General features: G+C 38.1%; 1 protein-coding gene across 1 annotated transcript in view; it reads left to right on the top strand.

Annotated features, from left to right (window-relative positions):
* The window catches only part of DNAH12 (dynein axonemal heavy chain 12), a 209,920-nt gene that overhangs the window by 154,175 nt on the left and 32,093 nt on the right, over positions 1-23,652 (top strand). Inside the window, exons 53-59 of the mRNA XM_056129552.1 lie at positions 1,118-1,265; positions 1,515-1,660; positions 9,412-9,626; positions 10,882-11,074; positions 12,934-13,126; positions 17,251-17,423; positions 22,149-22,289. Coding sequence (XP_055985527.1) covers positions 1,118-1,265; positions 1,515-1,660; positions 9,412-9,626; positions 10,882-11,074; positions 12,934-13,126; positions 17,251-17,423; positions 22,149-22,289 — 1,209 coding nt within the window. The remainder of the gene's footprint in view (positions 1-1,117; positions 1,266-1,514; positions 1,661-9,411; positions 9,627-10,881; positions 11,075-12,933; positions 13,127-17,250; positions 17,424-22,148; positions 22,290-23,652) is intronic.

Raw genomic sequence — 23,652 nt, 5'->3', positions numbered from 1 at the left:
ACTTTGTAATACAGACAAAATGGTTTTGGAATGGATCTTTTTACTGTAAGGATTTTATAAAATAGAAAAATATTTTATAAAAAGGTAAAGGTAAAGGCCCTCCCGTTGATCGTCGATTTGCTCGAGCGGGCCCAGTAACGTCTCCATTGGAAACTTTTGTTACTGTGTCTGGCATATCGAATACTCTTGGTAGCTTGCCGGGCTCTCCGAGAGGGGCGGAGGAATCGAACTCGGGTCGGCCATGTTGGCCGCTTGTAAGGCGAACGCCCTACCCGATAGAAAAATAATATTGGGCATGGTGAGAGAGTATAGGGTTTAAGGTTCAGTTTTAAGCCCTGATCACCACTGGGTGTGAGACATCCCACCTCCCCCCAAAAGAAAAGGAAATCAATTTCAGCAGTAGTAATATATCGGGTTTTTTTTTTATTAAATTGCAATTTTATTTTATTTTATTTTTTTTATTAGTGAAACACCATGAGGTATATATCGATTTTAATACAATTTAAATGTTATTTTTGGTAATTAATTGCAAATGTTCCAGTGTTTTACAGGCTGATAACAAATCCTGAAATAACAGGAATGCTACTAAACCAAATTATTAGACAAAATATTTATGTGGTTATTGTAATTGATCGCTGGAGCCATAGCACAGCAGATAGGGCGTTTGCCTGGCAAGCGGCCAACCCAGGCTCGATTCCTCCATCCCTCTTGGAGAGCCCAGCAATCTACCAAGAGTATCCCGCCAGCATGGCAGAGCCTGGCAAGCTCCCCATGGCATACTTGATATGCCAAAAACAGTAACAAGTCTCACAGTGGAGACGTTACTAGTGCCTGTTAGAGCAAATCGATGAACAATAACAGGACAGTGCTATTATAACTGATTATTTCTTATTGAAAAGGACCAAGACCTGTAAGAGATTGCTAATAGTCTAGTAAAAATAGGGTATTATTCATATGGCCTAATTCTACATAACAGCATTTTAGAATTAGATGAACCAAGTCTCATTTTAGATAAGCAACCCCTCAATATTTCACAGCTCTTTGTTACAGAATTTCATTTACTGTCTTCCACCTTTTTATTATTGTGAGGACATTTTTCCTTTGATTGATCTTACAGATGGTCTCAAGCTGCAAGTGATCTTCAGATAATATATGAAAATTTGATAGGTGATGTCTTAGTATCAGCAGGAGTAATAGCCTACCTTGGTGCTTTCACTTCTGGCTTTCGACAAATATGTACAAAAGATTGGAGTTTGTTGTGTAAGGTAATATGTTGTTATATTTGGTGGAACACGATGAGAAAGACATAAGAAAGAAATAATGAAAATATGTGATTTTAAATTTTGTCTCCTTAATTACTAAAAAAAGTGTATAATTTTATTTAATTGAGTTTCTTCTATTCCTTAGAGTTATTAAATACAATTCAATTAAATCGATATTTTAATTGTTCAATCAAAAAGATGAAAGAAGATGTCATACTTTTGTTTATTTCTTTTTTTGTTTATTTTTTTCAGGAGAAAAAAATCCCATGTTCAGAGGAATTCTCATTGAGCAAGACCTTGGGTGACCCAGTAAAAATTAGAGCTTGGAATATTGCTGGATTACCAACAGATACTTTCTCCATAGATAATGGAGTTATAGTTGATAACTCCAGGCGTTGGTAAGGAACATAAAATATCTATATTTACACTCCTATTTTAAAAAATTCAAGTAGAAAAATGAGAAAATGATAATAATCACTCAATAGCTATCCCCTCCTAGATTTTGCAATTAACATTTTATTATTGTTTCTTAACAATTTACACTATCCTGTTATCCAGGCATCATTCTTCTAAAGGCATTTCAATGTAAGTTGCAGACAGAGATATGTTTCCTTAAAGTAATTCATCATACAAATTATTGCCAGAAGACTGTTATTTGTCTGGTTTCTTTGAAGTATAGTTTATATACAATAAAATCCACAAAGTTTGGTACCATTCTGTGAATGCCAACATTGTGCAACCTTAACTATGTCTTATCTATCAAGATAGAGAACATGGGCCTGGGGGGTGTGGCTCAAGTAGTAAAGCACTGGTCTAGTATATGCAAGACCCCAGTTCTGGTCCCCAGAAACACGAGTCATCCTGAGCACTGCTGGGTACAACCCTGGAACACTAGGTGTGTCCCTTCTGGCCTTGAGGAGTGAAATCCACAATAGTTAAAAAGAAAACACCAAGATAATATAGCTACACTTTATTCCTGGAACATTAGTATTAACACTATTGTATATTGCAGTGCATAAGTTAAAAGCAAAGCAAACAATTTTTTAAGTTTCTGCACTACAAAAAAAAGCCACTAAAATAAAATTATTCCATTGAATGGGAGAAAGTATTTGCTACCCATACATCTAACAAAAAACTAATCCGAGATATATAAATCACTCACAAAACTTAAAAACATGGTCTCGGGTCAATAACTGCGATAAGTGAGGTGAATCTCAGACCCCACGAAGGGAGACTATCTGTCAATATTCCAGACAGAGGTAGTTGGGCAGACACCTAACTGTATAGTTGATGGCAAAGACTGTCTGTCCCTTTCCTCAGAGTACAGGTGTTCACCCAGATTCAGAGAGGAAATTCAGTCCAAGAAATGAGTAGGACTGTTTCTGGAGTGTTTGGTTGTCCGAACTCAAGGACTAAGGCAAGAGGGTGAGGCACCTGGAGCAGTGGACACAAAGAGACAGCAATAATTTTCATTGTGAGCTATCAGCATTAGTAACCGAAAGCATGGGAAACTCAGCACCACAGGTTATGTATAGAATTGGTGAAGATAAATTTTAGATTTCTACCTAAGTATTCACAAAAACAGACCCTCATCTCTCATAGCACAGTAGACACAATGAAGATGTGAAGAAACCCACCAAAATGATTGGGTGAAGGCAAAAGCCTGGATAGTTACAGTCACCTAAGAGTATATAATTTCTCAGATGAGGACTTCTAAAGTGACAACAGTAAATTCTTTATTCTTAATGGAGGTGAACAATTGAAAAGACTTGTAAAAAACAAAGATAAGTATGAAAGAAGTTATGTGAAAAACTGCTATCAGAAGTCACTGAACTGAAGAGCACATGAAAACTAAAAACTCGTTGGATCTGTTCAGAAGCAGAGTCATAAAAATAGAAGAAGGAATCAGTGTGCTAGAGGATAAGATACAATAAAACAAGTGTTGGTTCTTGGAAAAAAGTGATCAAATAAATAAATCACTAGCAAGACTCACAAAGAAGAAAGGGAGATGACAATAATAAATTGAATTAGAAATTAAAGGGGACAGGGCCAGAGAGATAGTACAGTGGGTAAAGTACTTACCTGAGCTTGACCCAGATTCAATCCCCTGCTTCCCTTATGGTCCCCTACACCCACCAGAAGTGATTCCTGAGTGCAGAGCTAGGAGTAATCCCTGAGCACTGCCAGGTGTGGACCAAAAACAAACAAATAAACAAACAAGAAGACATGAAAGAAGAGATATCACAACAGATTCCACAGAAATTCAAAGGATCACCAGGAATTACTTTGAAACTCTTTATGCCATGAAACCAGAGAACCTAGAAGAAATGGATAAATTTTAGGATTCTTATAATTTCCCAAGGTTGAATCAAGAAGATACAGAACACCTGAACAGAGCAATTATTATCAAGAAAATTGAATAGTAATCAAAACTCTCCCCCAAACAAAAACCCAGGCTGAGTTGGGTTCACTAGTGTGTTTTTTTCTAACTTGTAAAAAGGACCCTCTGCCAATTCTTTCCTGACTTTTCTAGGAAATGAAAGCAACAGAGACTCCCAGCATCACCCTGATACCAAAAGCAGACAGAGACAGCACAAGAAAAACTACAGACCTATATCCCTTTTCATCACAGAAGCAAAGGTTCTTATCAAAAATACTAGCAAATTGAATCCAACAAAAAATCACAAAATTCATACACTATGACCAAAAGATATTCATCTTGAGGCAGCAATAATGGTTTAATATATGCAAGTCAATCAACACAATAAATCAAATTAATACAAGAAAGAAATAAAGTTATATGATCATATCAATAGATGCAAAGAAAACTTTGGCAAGGTCCAACAAAGAAACTTTCCTCAACATAGGTAAAGCCATTTACTACAAGCCTACAACAAACATAATACTCAATGGTGAAAAACTGAAAATCTCTAAGAACAGGCACAATGTCCTTTCTCACCACTACTATTCAAAATAGTATTGGAAGTCCTTTCCATAGGAATTAGGCAAATAGATATATTAAGGGCATCCAAATGGGAAAAGAAGTAAAGCTTTATTTCTGGATGACATTATACTATACTTAGAAAGCCATAAAGACTACAAAAATGCTCCTAAAACAATAGACTTATAAAGTGGCAGTCTATCAAATCAACATGCAAAAGTGACTTTTCTATAGGCAAGTAATGGCATAGAAGAGAGAGAAATTTAATTTTATTTTTTAAAATTTTATTGAATCACCGTGAGATAGTTACGAGCTTTAATGTTAGGGTTACAATCACACAATGATCAAACACCCATCCCTCCACCAGTGCACATTCCCCACCACCAATATTCCCAGTATCCTCCTCCTTCCCCACCCTCCCCCTGCCTTCATGTCAGACAATATTCCCCATAATCTCTCTCTACTTTGGGGCATTATGGTTTTCAATACAGACACTGAGAAGTTATCATGTTTGGTCCTTTATCTACTTTCTGCACACATCTCCCATCCTGATCAATTCCTCCAGCCATCATTTTCTTAGTGATCCCTTCTCTATTCCAGCTACCTTCTCCCCTTTGCTCATGAGGCAGGCTTCCAGCTATGGAGCAATCTACCTGTCCCGTGTATCTACTATCCTTAAGTGTCAGCCTCATGTTATGTTGTTTTATACTCCACACTGAACCACCACAGCGGTAGGGCGTTTGCCTTGCACGCAGCCAACATGGCCGACCTGAGTTCGATTCCTCCGCCCCTCTCGGAGAGCCCGGCAAGCTACCGAGAGTATTCGATATGCCAGACACAGTAACAACAAAGTCTCCAATGGAGACGTTACTGGGCCCGCTCGAGCAAATCGATAATCAACGGGAGGGCCTTTACTTACTTACTTACTTATACTCCACAAATGAGTGCAGTCCTTTTATGTCTGTCCTTCTCTTTCTGACTCATTTCACTTACCATGATACTCTCCATGTCTATCCATTTATAAGCAAAGTTAGTGACTTCATCGAGAGTTTTTTTCATTTTTTATAATTTTATTTATTGAATCACTGTGAGAGCAGTTACAAAGCTTTCGGGTTTAAGTCTTGGTCATACAATGAAACAACCGTACCTTCATCAGTGCCCTTTCTCCACCACCAAAAACCCCAGTATAACCCTATCCCACACCCTCCCCCTACCTGCAGGGCAGTTGATTTCCAAATTACTCTCTCTCTACTTTGATTACGTTCAATATTTTGACACCAGACCCACCATTATTATTTGGGATTTTACCCCAACATTCAGATCTGCCGAAAAAGCAACAGTAGACAGTTTGTTTTCTGTTGCTGGTTATGAATAACATATGATGTCGCACGGCTGCAGTGTTGGCCACACGATTTTGAAATTCTGAAATTTCAACCATGAAATCTGGAGTGATTTCTTGTCAAAACCTTCTGGGTTCTGAGATTTGTTCCCGAGTCTCCTGGATCATGGCTGTTAAGCCCCTTAATCAGGAACCAGAGAGGTCGTTCATGGGTGGTGATCAGGGTCTTGTTGGGCTGGGGAGAAAAGGGCAGTCGGCTCCACACCCATCCCTGTGAGGCCTCACGTGTCTTGTCACTGCGGGTCCAAACCTGACTGTCCAATGGCCTCTGGAGGAGGGCAGCCACCGAACAGCCAAGGGGAAGCAGGCGGAGGGACAGCACCCTTTCCCCCCTGGGGTGGCCCAGCGACAGTAACCTACTGTGGGGTCCAGATGCATTTCTGCCAAAAGACACTGGATTCCAAGATTTGTTTCTGAGTCTCTGGGATTATGGCCATTAAGCAGCTTGATCAGGAGCCAAAGAGGCCATTCGTGAGTGGCAACTCAGGGTCTCATTGCAGTGGGGAGGAAAGGGCCAGCTCCACCCCCACCCTGTGAGGCCCCACATGTCTAGTCACTGCAGGGCCAAACCTGACTGTCCAGTGGCCTCTGGAGGATGGTGGCCACCAAGATGCCAGGGGGAACAGGCCAAGGCATAAAACCTATTCCCACCTGGGGTGGCCCATCACCATTAACCTACTGCAGGGACCGGATGCATTTCTGCCAAAAGCCATTGGGTTTCGAGATTCATTTCTGAGTCCCTGGGATCCTGGCCATTAAATGGCTTGATCAGGAGCCAGAGAGGCCGTTCGTGTGTGGCAACTTGGGGTCTCGTTGTGATAGGGAGGATAGGGCCGGCTCCACCCCTATCCCGTGAGTGAGGCCCCACGTGTCTCATCACTGTGGGCCCAAACCTGACTGTCCAGTGATCTCTTTAGGATGATGGCTATAGGGCTGCCAGGAGGAACAGGCCAAGGCACAAATCCTACTCCTACCTTGGGTGGCCCGGCACCGGTAACCTACTGCAGGGACCAGACACATTTCTGCCAAAAGCCATTGGATTTCGAGATTTGTTTCTGAGTCTCTGGGATCATGGCAGTTAAGCAGTTCGATAAGGAACCAGAGAGGCCATGCCTCCAATTATATAGCTGAGCCAGAGGTGGTTTGTGGGTGTGTCTCCCACATACCTAACTTTTGGCCTTTTACTTTCTTGTTTAACTTTGCCCCAAGTTTTTGGGGTCTGGCAAAGTCACAGCAGCAATTTTGGGGTATCTGGAAGTCTGAAGGCGCCATGAGGCTGCTGATGCACTCACCTCACAGGTACAGATTGACCTGCTGGTGGCACCATACCCCCAAGAGAGAAAATTTTAAAACAGTCCATTTCACAGTTGTGCCTCAGAAAATCAAGTACCTACGAATTAGCTTAACAAAAGATGTAAAAGACTTATACAAAGAAAACTATAAAACACCGCTAAGAGAAATTAAAGAGGGCATTAGGAAATAGAAACATATCTCTTGATCATGGAAGGGAGGATTAAATAGTCAAAGTGGCAGTTCTCCCCAAAGCATTATACAGATTCAATGCGATCCCAGTAAAAATAACCATAACATTTTTAAAAAGATATAGATCAAAAACTCCTGAAATTCATATGGAATAACACCCCTGAGTAGCCAAAGCAATCCTGCGGGAAAAGAAGACAGAAGGTGTTGCTCTCCCCAACTTCAAATTGTAGTTCAAAGTAGTAGTGATTAAAATAGAATGCTACTGAAATAAGGACCGGCTTACAGATCAATGAAATAGAATTGAAATCCAGAGACAGCTGATTTCCCATAAAGGAGCAAAAAAATGTGAAGTGGAGCAAGAAAAACTTCTTCAACAAATGGCTGAAAACTATTCAGCCACTGCAAAAAAAAAGAGAAAAAAAAAAAAAGAAAGAAAAGAAGAACTCAGACTTCCTTCTAGACACCATGCACAAAAGTCTTATCAGAATGCATTATAAACATCAATATGTCCTGAATCCATAAGTTACATTGAGAAAAATATAGGCAGAACTCTCCATAACATTAAAGCTAGAAGTACTTTTAAGGAGTCAATGCCATTGACCAAGCAAACAGAAACAAAGGTAAACAAATGAGACTACATTAATTTAAGAAGCTTATGCACGTCATAGGAAGCTGTGATCAAAATCCAAAATACAGACACCCCACAGACTGGAGGAAACTATTTGCCCATCTCTCATTCAATAAAGGGTTAATATCCAAGATATATATATAAAGAACTGTTAGAACTGTACCAAAAAGAAAAAAACCCAACCCCAGCCAAAAATGGGGAAAGGAGATGAACAGAAAATAGAAACTTCTTCAAAGACATACAAATGGCCAAAAGGCATATGAAAAAATGCTCTGCATTACTAATCATCAGGGAAATGCAAATAAAAATGATGATCAGACTAGCTATGACATAGGAACAGGCCTGAAGAACAACGAACTGAAGAACAAGCACTGTGATGGGGAGACATGGTGCAGTAACTTTGTACATAAATACCATGTTGTTTGGTATGTTACCTAAAGTAACCTAAAGTTACATAAAGTAACCATGTTACTAAGTTACCTAATGTAAGCTAAAGTTACCAAAATAAACTGAAATTATTTAAAGTAACAATGTTACCCAAACTGTAATAAAATTAAGATTTTTAAATGGATACATTTGACTAGGGCTTATAAAAAGTAACTCCTACATCATGTATGACTGCTATGCCAAATTGCTTAGCAAGTAATAAGTTTGTTGTTTTAGGGGTGTTTTGTTTGTTTGTTTGTTTTTTGTGTTCTTTTGTTTTGGGACCCTACCTGGCGGTGCTCAGGGATTAATCCTTGCTCTTCACTCAAGAATTACTCCTGGCGGTGTTTGAGAGGCACCATATGGGCTGCTGGGGATTGAACCCAGGTTGACTGCTTTCAAGGCAAAAGTCCTGCCCATTGTACTATGTCTCCAGCCCCATATATATGTGTATTTACATATACAACACACACACACACACATAAACAAACACACATTTATTTAAGCATCTGTATCTATACTCAAGGGTTGCTCCTCTTAATGGCGCTAGGGGTACCATTGCAGATAGGGAATCAAACCAGGCCTCCCACATGCAAAACATGTCCTCCAATCTCTTGTGTCATTTGTGCCATGTCCTGGCCCAGATTATTTTCCATATTACATTACGAGAAGTTATGTATTTAAATTTCCACACAGATGGTGTATTTTATTTGAATGTGTAGAATATACAAGATCACAAGATCCTCAACTAGTTTTGTATCCTTAGGATTCCAGCCAAAGTACTCCTTTAAGTTGAGTTTCTTTGTTCAAGCATAAATAAGAAAATGTATTCTTACTTTTCTCATAAGACTTTTATCAGTATTAATCTATTTAATAATGTATGAAAAACTTGTACGTGTATAGATTTATTGTGGTGTTCAAGCTGGAGCAATAGCATAGCGGTAGGGCATTTGCCTTGCATGCGGCTGGCTGGCCTACCTGGGTTTTATTCCTCCACCCCTCTCCGAGAGCCTGGCAAGGTACTGAGAGTATCTCGCCCGCACAGCAAAGCCTGGCAAGCTACCAGGCATATACCTGGCATATGACGTATTCAATATGCCAAACACAATAACAAGTCTCACGATGGAGACATTACTGGGCCTGCTTGAGCAAATCGATGAACAACGGGAGGATAGTGCTACAGTGTTATTGTGGTGTTTATTATTTAAAATAAATAATTAAAGAAATCGCAATATGTAATTGTTCCTCAGAATTTTTTTCTTTTGTATTCTAGGCCTTTAATGATAGATCCTCAGGGTCAAGCCAATAAATGGATCAAAAACTCTGAGAAAGAAAATAATCTTCATGTTATTAAACTATCAGATTCAGATTATATGAGAACATTGGAAAATTGTATTCAGTTTGGAAAACCACTACTATTAGAAAATGTTGGTGAAGAACTGGATCCATCTTTGGAACCTTTACTACTTAGGCAAACTTTTAAACAAGGTACAAGTTAATATTAATTGGCAGAAATGAAAAATGATAACATTATTTTTGAAGCATATCTTTGAGGAAATAAAATCATTACATAAATGCTATAATAATATTAATAAACTTAGAACTTCTATGTCATTGTTTTGAGTAAAAGGAAATTTGGAACAAGTATTAAAAATAAACTTTGGTCAGATATTTTAAAATTAATATTTAGCCTCTCTTTATTGCCTTAACCACTGTTATCTATACAGTCCTTCTATAGATATAATAAAGAAGCTAAGTCATGATGAAATTCCTCTATTGAGTGACAATTGGCCATAAAAGTTCATCTTTATGAATAACACTGTTGAATGTGGGCCACAGTTGACTTTATGCAAACATCACCCATCTTGAACATAAAGTAACAAAATAGGAGACTAACACCCAAGAGTAGCCGAGATAAGTACCAGGAGGTTTACTCCATGGCTTGGAGTCCAGCCACACATGCTAGGGGAAAAGGCAGCTCAGATAGAGAAGGGAGCACCAAATAAAGGGTGTTGGGAGGATCCTCCCAGGATGGGAGAAGCATGCTGAAAGTAGACTATAGACCAAACATGATTTCCACTCAATGCCTCTTTTGCAAACCACAGCACCCAAAAGGAGAGAGAGAACAAAAGGGAATGCCCTGCCACAGAGGCAGGGTGGGGTGGGGGGAATGGGGGATGGGAGGAATACTGGGATCTGTGGTGGTGGAAAATGGGCACTGGTGGAGAGATGGGTACTTGATCATAGTATAACTGAAACCCAAGCAAAAAATTTGTAAGTCTACAACTGTACCTCATAGTGTTTCACTAATAAAAATTAAAAAACAAAACAAAACATCATCCATCTTGTATCTTGCTACTTATTAAAAAGTTATTTCTGCCAAACTCTAGTACCTTTTAGAGTTTAATTCTGCCAAACTCTAGTATATTTAAGAGTTTAATTAATATACAAATAAACTTGAATCATGACTAAGAATTTATTTAAGTAATAATACACTTAAGTCATAGCAATAAGCTATATCTTGATATAGAAGACTCTTTGACAACCAAAAAAGATCTTAATAGTACTCCAGAATGAATGAAGCTTGCATTTAAAAAAACCTTATTTTGTGTCTTATTTTTGCCACATCTGTTTTATTTTTAAATTGCTTTATTTTTTCATTTGTAACTTGGGCAAGATATTAACAGTATAAGGTTGTGCTATATGACTTTGGCTTATTATGCATTTATTTTATAAAATATAGGTGGCCTTGATTGTATCAGACTTGGTGAGGTCATTATCGAGTACTCCTTTGATTTCAAGTTTTATATTACCACAAAACTCAGAAATCCACATTATATGCCAGAGCTGGCTACCAAGGTATCTTTGCTCAATTTCATGATAACTCCTGAAGGACTTGAAGATCAGTTACTAGGTATTGTTGTTGCAAAGGAGAGGTATGTATTTTGTTTTAGATGTATCTAGATAGTCTAGAGAGGATTATGTATAGGTATTTAATTTAATATTTTTATTACATGATTGGCTTGAAATTTTCCTAAACTATATTATTATTATAAGTTAAGTAATTATACAATCCTTTAAAAGTAGCCTTTCTAGAGCAAGTAAGTTATATAAACTATATTGTTTTAGGTTCTTAGTATAGGTAGTAGGATTCAGGTGACATGCCATAACTTGTGTTTGTCTGAGGGAAATTTTACCTTTCAGGAATGTACGTATGGACAAAATCATTAACTTCTCAAAGAATTGTAGGCAGGATGGTACTGAAACAAGGCAATACTAATAAGAACAATGGAGAATTAGCATTCAAGGGACAGGAGAGATAGTAGAGGTGGAAGGGTACTTGCCTTGCACGTAGCCAACATAAGTTAGATCCCCAGCACCCACATGGTTCCCTGAGCATTTCCAGGAGTGATCTCTAAGCACAGAGCCAGGAGTAAGCCCGAATACAGCCACATATGTCCTCAAAACAAAAAAGTAGCATACAAAAACTATATAATATGTAGATAGTAGTTTATCTTTTATATTAATGTATCGCTTGATACATATTAACAAGATGTAAAGGTTTGCAAGGAAGGAAATTTCTAGAATGTTAGTAGTGATCCACCCTGGGGGTGGCAATATTATGGAAAAACTTATACTTTCTTCATATCTTATGCATTTTTCTATTATTAGTTTTTTTAATAATAAAAAGTAATAACACCTGAAAGGGGCCATAGTAAAGAATGACTTTCATCCAGGAAGTATTTTATCCTGTTTGACACTTATTAGAGAATTATCAAATGATCTAATTCATTTGAATTAGATAAAAAAAATCAAAAGTGAAAATATATAAATACGAGGTACTTCTATTACTTTCAATATTTATTTCCTATCCATGGACTCCAGAATAGAGCCATGTCACAACATGGTAGATCATTATATTATTTTGAAATTTCATATTTTTTATCTTAAGATGTATCTTAAGATGTAACCCCATCAACGGCCAGGATCCAGAGACTCTAAAACCAAGCTCCCAGAACCAAGCATTCGCGGCCGCGCAACCAGGAGAGCTATTCTCTAGTTCTCATGCTCAGAGAACCCAGCAGGCTACTGAGAGTATCATACACGCCTATGTGCCTGACTGGGAACACCTGTAAAGGTGATTAGAGGCTGCCCCAAAAGCTTTCATCCCTCTCAGAGAGCCTGGCAAGCTACCGAGAGTATCCTGCCCGCACGGCAGAGCCTGAGAAGCTAACTGTGGCGTACTCGATATGTCAAAAACAGTAACAATGAATGGTCCTCATTCCCCTGACCCTGAAGGAGCCCCCAATATATCATCGGGCTACACTAACACGTGACAGGGACAGATAGAGACATTACTGAGCCCTCTCGAGCAAATCTATGAACAATGGGGTGATAGTGATAGTGATAGTGAAGATGTATCTATTTTGCCTTCTATTTGAAAGCCAGTGGAATGGTTTTCCTTTATATGTCTTCCATTAAATAAGAAATGATGAGAATTAGATTAAATATAACAAAGTCAAAAATATATAAGAAGTTTCATACTTTGTGTTCAATGACCAGTTCTTATCCTCACATGCTTTTAGTCTCATATGTATACAATTAGTGCTTTAGAGACTCGAAATTTTCAAATTATTATTTACATGGAAGTCATTTTTTCCCATAGGATAAAAAGATTATTGTAGTTTGTGCAAAGTCTACAAAAGTATTTAAATGTCTATAATATTATGATATGTAATACTTATATGTTAATTTAAATAAAGATTAAAATTTAGATTAAATGTCTTTTTTTTAGACCAGAATTAGAAGAAGAACGAAATGCTCTGATTCTTCAATCTGCAGCTAACAAGAAACAACTAAAAGATATTGAGAAAAGAATATTAGAAACATTATCATCTTCAGAAGGGAACATTTTAGAAGATGAAAGCGCAATAAAAGTCTTAGACTCTGCTAAAATTATGTCCAATGAGATAACAAAGAAACAGCAGGTGAAAAACGAATTCGAGATACCTTTCATTCTTAAGATTGTCATTTTCTCATTGTCTCTGAAGAAAATGTAGTTCGGGCTGAAAGAAATGAAACGATTTTTATATAACTCAAAATCGTATATATTTGCGGCCAAAGCCGTTAGGGCGCATGTGCCTCCTACCCATTTGATTTCTAGCACTACATGGTCCTCTGAGAATCAGAGTGCTGCCCTTAAGACTCCCAGCAGCCCCAGGTTGGACCAGGTATCCTGGCACCACAGGACCAAAACAACATCATATGCCTCAGCCCTGGCATTTAGCCATGACCTTGAGCCTCCTGAGAACTATTTGGGAGTTTCCCACCCCCACCCAACACACAGAAAGTGATTTAACTTAATTTTTTTAGAGAGTCCACCCCAGCAGTGCTGGTGATATGGGAGTCTGAGCACCACTCCTGGGTCATGTTTAGCCTGACATGGGCCTGATGGTTTAGTACTAAGGCTAGAACTGTGTTGCTTGGGCTAGAACTGTGGCCCCGTGGTACTAGGGGCTATCAGGGCCATCTTAGCTATGCTTGAGGAAGCATTGTTGTGTTGGGACTGAATCCAAGGTCTTGCATATGCTAAGCACATTAACCAGCTCTTTGAGTCCTGGATCCTGTCCCCAGAAGCACATGGTTCCTCAAGAACTTCGAGGAGTAACTCTCCCAGAAATGCACCAGATGGGCCCTGAGCACTGCTATTGTGACCCAAAAACAGCAACAGCAAAAGAATTGGATACCCCAGTCCTTGACTAGAACTTATGGAGGTAGTAATTGAATGTTGGTTACCAGTAGAAAAGACAGTAAATGGCTATTGGAACAAATAGGGAAGTTTCAATAACTTTGGGTTATCATTCTCCAGGAAGGGGGCACAAGAATTGAGGGTGGCACATGGAGAAAGGGAGACAAGAAGTCTAATGCATTTATTACAAATTTACCAAGCATGGCATTGTTTTTTCCTTTTTGGGTCACGCCTGGCAATGCACAGGGGTCACTCCTGGCTTTGCACTCAGGAATTACCCCTGGCGGTGCTCAGGGGACCATATGGGATGCTGGGAATTGAACCTGGGTTGGCTACGTGCAAGGCAAATGCCCTACCCGCTGTGCTATCTCTCCAACCCCACAAACACAGCATTTTTATGTTATAATTTTATTAGAATTCTACAGTGTTGTAGGTGGAATTCCATCAGTTTTTCCTCTCATAGGTGAGAAAACTAGGGTCAGTCCAAAAAGAATAGTAGACACCAAATTTCATACAATTAATTAATATTGCTGAGTGACTTCTATAATCTAACTTTATTGGTGGTCCAGACCTTTCACTCCTCCTACCCACCAATGAACTAAGTGCTTATAAATACTGCCCATCCCATGCACTCTACTTCTGGTGTATAGGATATCTAAAAGGTCTAGGGACTTTCCCCTCAAATGGGTTGAGTTGAGGGTTTTTTACTTTCCCCTCAAATGGGTTGAGTTGAGGGTTTTTTACTTGTTTGTTGTTATTGTTGTTTGTTTCGTTTTAGTTATTTTATTGATTCACCACGAGATATACAGTTACAAAGTTATTCATGATTGGGTTTCAGTCACATGGTGTTCCAAAATCCATTCCTTCATCAGTGTACATTTCGCACCACCAATGTCAATTTGGTTTAGTTTTGTGTGCTGTAAAGGTAATGAATCTTTCTCTGGTGTCGTATCTGCTGGGGCTCATGTTGACATGTACTCCGTCCCTTTAAGCTATCTTCCTTTCTCTTTTCTCCTCTAATATAACCCATTATTTAACCCAACACAAAACCTTCAGAATTTGTTCTATAGATTTTGAAGCCTGCCCTTATCCCCCCGAATTTTTTTTAAAAATTTACTTCCTTCTGAATTCTTTGAAAGTAAAAATATCTATGAATATATATGTAGCACTGTAGCACTGTCCTCCTGTTGCTCATTGATTTGCTCAAGCGGGCCCAATAACATCTCCATTGTGAGACTTGCTGTTACTGTGTTTGGCATATTGAATACGTCATGGGAAGCTTGCCAGGCTTTGCCGTGTGGGCGAGATACTCTCAGTAACTTGCCGGGCTCTCTGAGAGGGGCGGAGGAATCGAACCCGGCTTGGCCGGCCGGCTGCACGCAAGGTAAATGCTTTACTGCTGTGCTATCACTATATACACATATATACGCATGTATATTATATTATACATATATGTATATTTCAATCCAGGGAATTCTTTACAAGGAATGAATCTCTTCTATTAATACCATATACCTACAGTGCTTATTTCACAGAAATTCCTTTTTTTTTTTGGACTTTACTGGTAGTTGATCAAAAATGTACTTATATTTCTTGATTTTAGCATATTTTGTACTACATCTCCAAGTTTAGCAACACTATTTAAAAATAGATTATGGGACCAGGGAGAGGGCTCAGTGGGATGAGTGCATGGTTTGCAGATTGGATGCAAGATTACAGCCCTGATGACTCCATGTGGTCCCACTGAGCACCAAGTTAGGAGCAGCCCCTGAACATCACTGGGTGTGGACCCATAACAAGCAAACAAAACCCAGTAACGTAGATACATATATAATATATATACACATATTGAAAATTAAAAAATATAAATATATACATATATTGAAAATTAAGCTGTAGAATGAGTTAAATTATTTGCTACTTAAAATAGTAATCTTTGCTTAAACTAGTAGAAAAATTGTTAATATGTAAAACCATCAGCTAGCAAATATTTAAATACCTAATTGCCAGACTTTGTGTCTTTGAGCTGAATTCTGGTTGACATGTTGACACCTTAATTTAATTTATTTATTTAACTTTGGTTTGGGGCCATATCTGGCAGTGCTCAGGGCTTACTTCTGGCTCTGTGCTCAGGGATCACTCCTGGCAGGACTCAAAGGACTGGACGGGATGGCTGGGATAGAATCCAGGTCTATTACGTGCAAGGCAAGTTCCCTATTCACTCTGGCCCCTGTTGACACCTTTAAAACACACAGGTATAGCCTGTCCTGTCTCCTGCTCTCTCATCCCCTGTCCCCAACTATATATATTTTTTTGCTTTTTTGGGTCACACCCGGCGATGCTCAGGGGTTACTCCTGGCTCATGCACTCAGGAATTGCTCCTGGCGGTGCTCGGGGGACCATATGGGATGCTGGAAATCGAACCTGTGTCGGTCATGTTGGCTGCATGGAAGGCAAACGCCCTACCCGCTGTGCTATCGCTCCAGCCCCTGTCCCCAACTATAAACATTGTCATGTTCATACAGGGAATAAGCAAACATTACTCAAATATGAGAAAAATGGTGAATAATCAAAACTTTAATCTGTAAAACTATTTTTCTTTGTTTTTATTTTTCTCTCACCTCTTCCTTTTCTTCCTTTTCCCTCCCTCCGTAGTTATGGTATTTTGTTTGTTTGTTTTCATTGCGCTCTTCTTTACTCTTATTGGTTTGAGGCCACACCTGGCTTTGTTCAAAAATTACACAACACTATGTATTCAGGGATCATTCTTGGCAGGGCATGGGGAACTATGTGTAGTGCCAAGGATTGAACCCAGTGGACCACGTGCAAAGCAAGCATCTTATCTGCTGTATCATCTCTCTAGTCTCTCTCTTTTCCATCTTTCTCTTCTTTCTTTCTCTCCTTTCTTTCTTTCTTTCTTTCTTTCTTTCTTTCTTTCTTTCTTCCTTCCTTCCTTCCTTCCTTTCTTTCCTTCCTTCTTTCTTTCCTTCTTTCTTTCTCCTTACCTCTCTCTTTCTTTTCTTTCTCTCTTTCTTTTTCTTTGCTCCCTCCATGTTTCCCTCTCTCCCTGATCTTCCTTCCTTCTTTCCTTCCTTCCTCCCTTCCTTCCTTCCTTCCTTCCTTCCTTCCTTCCTTCCTTCCTTCCTTCCTTCCTCTCTCTCTTCTTTCTTTCTTTCTTTCTTTCTTTCTTTCTTTCTTTCTTTCTTTCTTTCTCCCTTCCGCCCTTCCCCCCTCACATAATAAAGTCATTTGGACTATGCTTTTGTAATTTTGTCATTGAGTTAAGGAATATTTTTTAAAGCATAACCTTCATTATATTAAAAAATACGTAATTAAAACATTTAAAATCTTTTTCTCTTCTAGATTGCAGAAAAAACAGAAATCAAAATAGCAGAATCTCGAGAAGGCTATAGACCCATTGCTAAGCATTCATCAGTATTGTTCTTTAGCATTGCAGACCTGGCTAACATTGATCCCATGTACCAATATTCTCTCACCTGGTTTGTGAATCTTTATATCAATTCTATTCATGACAGGTAAACATTCACTGTCTTTATTATTCTTCTCTAGGGTGTATTTCCACCATACTTTTAATTAAAACCCTTTTTCTCATAGTTTTGTAACACATTTTTATCATGAATTATTTTAAAATATTTAAAGTATATTTTTATGTGGGTGGGAGAGAGAAACTGACAGAGAGGGAGAGAGAGAGAGAGAGAGAGAGAGAGCGCATCTTGTTATCTTTGCTGGCACTTCAATAAAGTTTTATCCAGCCTTGGCTTCAGTCACACATTTCTAATTGTTTACTAGGTATTTCCATTTTAAGTTTTAAGTTATGTATACAGATTTTGGAATCAGAATACTGTAGGGATTAAATCTCTGTAAATACTGATTGCATGAATATAATCAAGTCAGTTAATCTTTGGTGTTGATTTCCTTAGCTATGAAATAGGAATGACATATCTGCCTTTTATGATTGTCATGAGATTAAATTGAACCTGAGTTGAATGCATGCTGGGATTATGCTTTACCCCTGATCCCTTTACTGCTATCCTTTTTATGTAGACAATAAGTATATAATTTAAGCTTATTGTGTGTTTCTCATGGGTTTTGATAAAACAATCCCTTCTGAGTGACTGAAATCCCAAGCTTTCCTACATGGGATTTGAAATTCTAATTTATACAATCTTTAAAATAGAAGAAATTTAAATTGAGAAATTGACATAAGTGTCAGTAACAAGTGCTGAGGAGGATACGAAGTCATCAGAACAATATAATCTAGTTGGACTGAAAATAATGAAGCCACTTTGGAAACATTTTTGAAGTTCCTCAAAATACTAAACAAAATTTCCATATACAATTATAGAAAATTGAATAGTTCTTGGATATACATACACATATATGTATATATATGCTGAATAGAATATAGATATAGACATATACTGAACTATATATATATATTGAACAGAATTGAATGTGCACACAAATAATTTTTTTGGTTTTGGCACAAAATGATGCATTAAACAGTTGCTTGGATTAATTTTTCTCCCTTTAGAATTATGATCATTCATTTTACATAGTTTGTTTGGATATTTTGTATTTTGTTTTAAAGTTTCCCCCCTCATCCTGTTGACTCTAGTTTTTAAGCACATAAATTATTAATACTTTTTTTTAATTATTAATACAAACACAAAAGCAAATCCTATATAAGAAGGAGTTGTATTCCAACCTTTCATTCCATTCTCATGAACCAAGCATTATTTTATAGATTAAATTTAAAATTTTGAGATCAATGTAGTTACATGTAGTACTGAGAAAAAACAGAGACCCCACTTCTTACTCCATATCCAGTCTTCACAATGGTGACATCTTGAGAGTACACTATCACAAGCAGGATATTGACCTTGATACAGTCAAGATATAGATAATTTCCATCACCACAGATTCCCATGCTGCCTTTTATAACCATATTCACTTCCCTCTCATTGGTATCAAATTTGTCATTTCAAAATATTATAGAAATTGAATCATATACATATTGCTGGGTTTAACTTTTTTACCCAACAACAGGCAAGGCAGGCATCTTCCCTGCTGCATTTTCTCTGCCCCCCCCTTTTTAATATCTTTACTTTTTATTAAATGTTCTAACACCAGTATCAACACCAGTATCAGCTTCCCTCCGGCAATGTCCCCAGGTTCCCTTCTACCCACACAGCCTGTCTTCTTGACAGGCATTTTTAAAAATATATGTATTTATTTATTTATTCATTTTTAGCCACCATAAAATTAAAGTTATTTGTGATTGTGTTTTAGGCATACGATGTTTCAGCACCTGTTTCTTCACCCGTGTTCACTTCCCTACGCCAATTGCCCCCTTCCACTTGCCTCCCGCCCACCAGTCTGCTTCCTGAGAGGCACTTTAAAAAAAAAAGAATTTGTACTGTGGAGTACAATACTATTGCCGACAAGGTTTCATCCATGACACTTTACCGTCTTTCAGCACCTTCTGCTCCTCCTGACTAAATTCTTCCCTCCACCGTAGATGTTGCCGTCTTTCACAGGCACCGTTTTAAGCTTGTTTGTTGTTGTAGCATCTTACCTGCTGTACTATCTCTCTGTCCCTCTTATTTTTTTTTAATTGCTGAGGAATACTTCCAGTATATACTGAAAAGTATATCTTGATAACCAAATCTGAAAAAAATTTTTAACTTTTGAATCTAAAGGGAAAAAATTCATATACCTAACCATAAGTAAGCAGTTTTGTTTATGTTTCCTGACTTTTAAAATCTATTTCTTAATGCATATATGTTTATATAGATTTTATGCTTTGCTAGGAAGGTAAATGCTTTATGATTTTTTGTACTTAAGTTCTTTACTCAGCATAGAGCTGAGGGAATAGAGATTCATACACAAACTGATGGTTTTCAGTCAAATAGGAGTACAATAAAATGCTTAAATTTTGAAAATAGGTTGTGAAAGCCTTAATTATTTTCTCATAGACACATACCCTAGAGGGACAGACATAGGAAAATTGCATTTTTCTGGGGAACATAAAGTAACAAAATAGGAGACTAACACCCAAGAATAGCCGAGATAAGTACTAGGAGGTTTACTCCATGGCTTGGAGGCCAGCCGCACATGCTAGGGGAAAAGGGAGCTCAGATAGAGAAGAGAGCACCAAATAAAGGGTGTTGGGAGGATCCTCCCAGGATGGGAGAAGCATGCTGAAAGCAGACTATAGACCAAACATGATTGCCACTCAATGCCTCTTTTGGAAACCACAGCACCCAAAAGGAGAGGGAGAACAAAAGGGAATACCCTGCCACATGGGGTGGGGTGGGGGGAATGGGGGGTGAGAAGGATACTGGGATCAGTGGTGGTTGAAAATGGGCACTGGTGGAGGGATGGGTACTTGATCATTGTATAACTGAAACCCAAGAACAAAAATTTGTAAGTCTACAACGGTACCTTATGGTGTTTCACTAATAAAAATTAAATATATATATTTATATGGATAATTTATATATATTTATTATATATTTATATATATTTATATATATATAGAGAGAGAGAGAGATGCACACATGCTGCCCAAGCCCACATGCTGCCTGTACTCATGTGTTGCTGCCGAGGACACATGGTACCTGATCACATGTGTTCCCTACATCTCCCCTCTTGAGATATGTACTTTCATACTTTCATATCTAATGTTCGGGTGTGTACTGGGGATCCCTCTTCACTCTGGAGAAGCCAATGTTCTTTCAAGTATTTTCTCTCTTTGTCTCTGTTTCTCTGTCTCTCTACCTTCCCAAAAATTCCAAATAAAACTTATTTTAACTTAAAAATATATATACAGATTTTCAAACCGTTGCACACATACAAATCTATACAGGTAATTCTCACTTACCCCTTGTCTAGTTTCTCCAATGTTAGCAGTATATATTTGTAATGTTACAACCAAGAAATTCCTATTTGTGTACACTCCAGAGAGTTAACTCAAATTTTGCCAGTTTTACATGTATTCATATGCGTGTGTGTGATTTAATGTTTTAAACAGTAGTACTTTGATAAGATAAAAATAACTATATATTAATTCTTGTATTAACTTTTTTAATTGCATTCACTTTTAATAATGATATGACATGAAAAAACCAGATACCCTCAAAAGTCATTTCTTTTTTATGTATCAAATATTTTATTTTATTTTTTTAAATTTTTATTAGTGAAACACCATGAGGTATAGTTGTAGACTTACAAATTTTTGTGCTTGAGTTTCAGTTATACAATGATCAAGTACCCATTCCTCCACCAGTGCCCATTTTCCACCACTACGGGTCCCAGTATCCCTCCCCTCCATCCCCCCATCCCACCCTGCTTCTGTGGCAGGGCGTTCCCTTTTGTTCTCTCTCTCTCTCTCCTTTTGGGTCCTGTGGTTTGCAAGAGAGGCATTGAGTGGCAATCATGTTTGGTCTATAGTCTAATTTCAGCATGCTTCTTCCATCCTGGGAGGATCCTCCCAACACCCCTTATTTGGTGCTCCCTTCTCTATCTGAGCTCCCTTTTCCCCTAGCATGTGTGACTGGCCTCCAAGCCATGGAGCAAAATTTCTGGTACTAATCTTGGCCACTCTTGGGTGTTAGTCTCCTATTTTGTTACTTTATGTTCCCCAGATGAATGCAATCTTTCTATGTCTATCCCTCTCTTTCTGACTCATTTCGCTTAACATGATACTTACCATGTAGTACCACTTGTATGTAAATTTCATGATTTCATCTTTTCTAACAGCTACATAGTACTCCATTGTGTAAATGTACCAAAGTTTCTTTAACCAGTCATCTGTTCTCGGGCACTCATGTTTTTTCCAGATTCTGGCTATTATAAAGAATGCTGCAATGAACAAACAAGTGCAGATGTCACTTTGACTATACTTTTTTGCCTCTTTGGGATATATTCCCAGGAGTGGTATTGCTGGGTCAAATGGGAGCTCAATTTCTAATTTTTTGAGAATCGTCCATACAGTTTTCCAAAAGGGCTGCACCAGTCGACATTCCCACCAGCAGTGAAGGAGGGTCCCTTTCTTGTCACATCCGCACCAGCACCGGTTGCTTCAAAATCCATTTCAAAGGAAAACTACTTTTGCATGGTGTCTAGCTGTGTAAATTATTGATTAAAAACAACACTCTATTTAGCCAAACTTCATATGTAATTTTTTTCCTTACTTTTGCTTGACTAAATACATTTTCCTTTTCTTAATCTTTTAGTAACAAATCCAAAATTTTGGAAAAGCGCCTACGATATTTAAATGACCACTTCACATATAACTTATATTGTAATATATGCCGATCCCTATTTGAGAAGGACAAGCTGCTGTTTTCCTTTTTGTTATGTACCAATCTTCTTCTGTAAGTTTTTTTTCTTTATTTACTTTAGAAACCTACCCGGTAAAACTAATCAAATAATAGGGTTTCTTACAGATGGAGATTATGATTTTTCTCTTCTTGACTCATTATTTTACTTGTATGTTTCCCTGATAATAATGTCTTGCACAATAGCTTTTATGTTTGATGTTTATTTGATAATTTTTTACTTAATCTAACACTGTGGTTTACAAAGTTGCTTATAATCCAGTTGTTTCAGGCATTCAATGTTCCCACACCCATCCCACCACCAGAGTGACCTTCTCTTCATCACTGTCCCCAGTTTCCCACCCAGGCACAGCACGCATTCATTTCAGCAAATTGGGTAGCTGAGGTGCAACACTTTTTTGGGAGTGAGCTGCTGTTGCTTGATTGAATGACCATTTATTGAGCAAGGACAAAGGTATTGACATATCAAGGGGAGAAAACTATTATGCAGGAATCAGAAAAACAATTCCAAGATTAATATGTATGCCAATATTAGCATCAACTTACAAAGGAGACACAGGGAGAATGTGGTCCGTGGGCGATTTAATATAGGAGCCTGAAAAAGATATTTTGATAAAGAGAAATATTTATTATGGAGGCATTTTGTCCTCTTATGGGTTGATAATTACATGTTCCATACAAAAAAGTGTTGTCTTATGAGGCCTGTTTTCCAGACGGAGTGCTGGAGTAGTAACCTACAGAGCTAAGGGGTGAAATTCTTTCTTTCAGGAGAGGGTGCCATTCATGTTTCGCAAGAGAAAAGTAACACTGGCATTGGCAGCAAGCATATAACCATATGCTTCAGGCTAACATATTGTTCAGCACATTGTTCACATCAGCCAATTCACCACGAGGGCTCCAGTTCTGCCTATGGTCATATTCCTGGGTTTTTGAGTTATACATTCTGCTCACCTGTGTAACTCACCAGTGAGGTTCTATTGCCTGCAGTACTGGAAGTAGGGATGGAATACTTGTGGGGTGGCAATAACAGGGTTATCGGCTGAGGAGCCCATCTCTGTAAGGAAAGCCAATCTAGTTCTAGTATTCTTTTTCTTTGGCACAAAGGCCAGCTGTGTTTGAGTCTCCAAAGTATAACAGTAAGATTAAGTAAAAGAAGTACATGAAGGTATCCATCTGGAGTTTTCTGTAAAATTATGCAGGAATGCAGTGGTGTCTTTGCTGGTAAGGATGAAGTGTAGGTAGATTGGCTATGTTATTTAAAAAAAAAGAAGAAGTTGGCATGTAGCAAACCAGGATGAGCTATAGTGGGCTGAGAAGTATGAGCCAGCATTTGTCTCCACTAACTCTACTCACCAAAGTAATGTCACCAAAATACTGGCAAGCATCATAAGAAACATGT

This window comes from Sorex fumeus, unplaced genomic scaffold (genome assembly GCF_029834395.1).
Source record: "Sorex fumeus unplaced genomic scaffold, SorFum_2.1 ptg000072l, whole genome shotgun sequence".
Classification (NCBI taxonomy): Eukaryota; Metazoa; Chordata; class Mammalia; order Eulipotyphla; family Soricidae; genus Sorex; species Sorex fumeus.
Note: the sequence above shows the minus strand (reverse complement) of the source record. Positions and strands in the feature narration are given on the sequence as shown.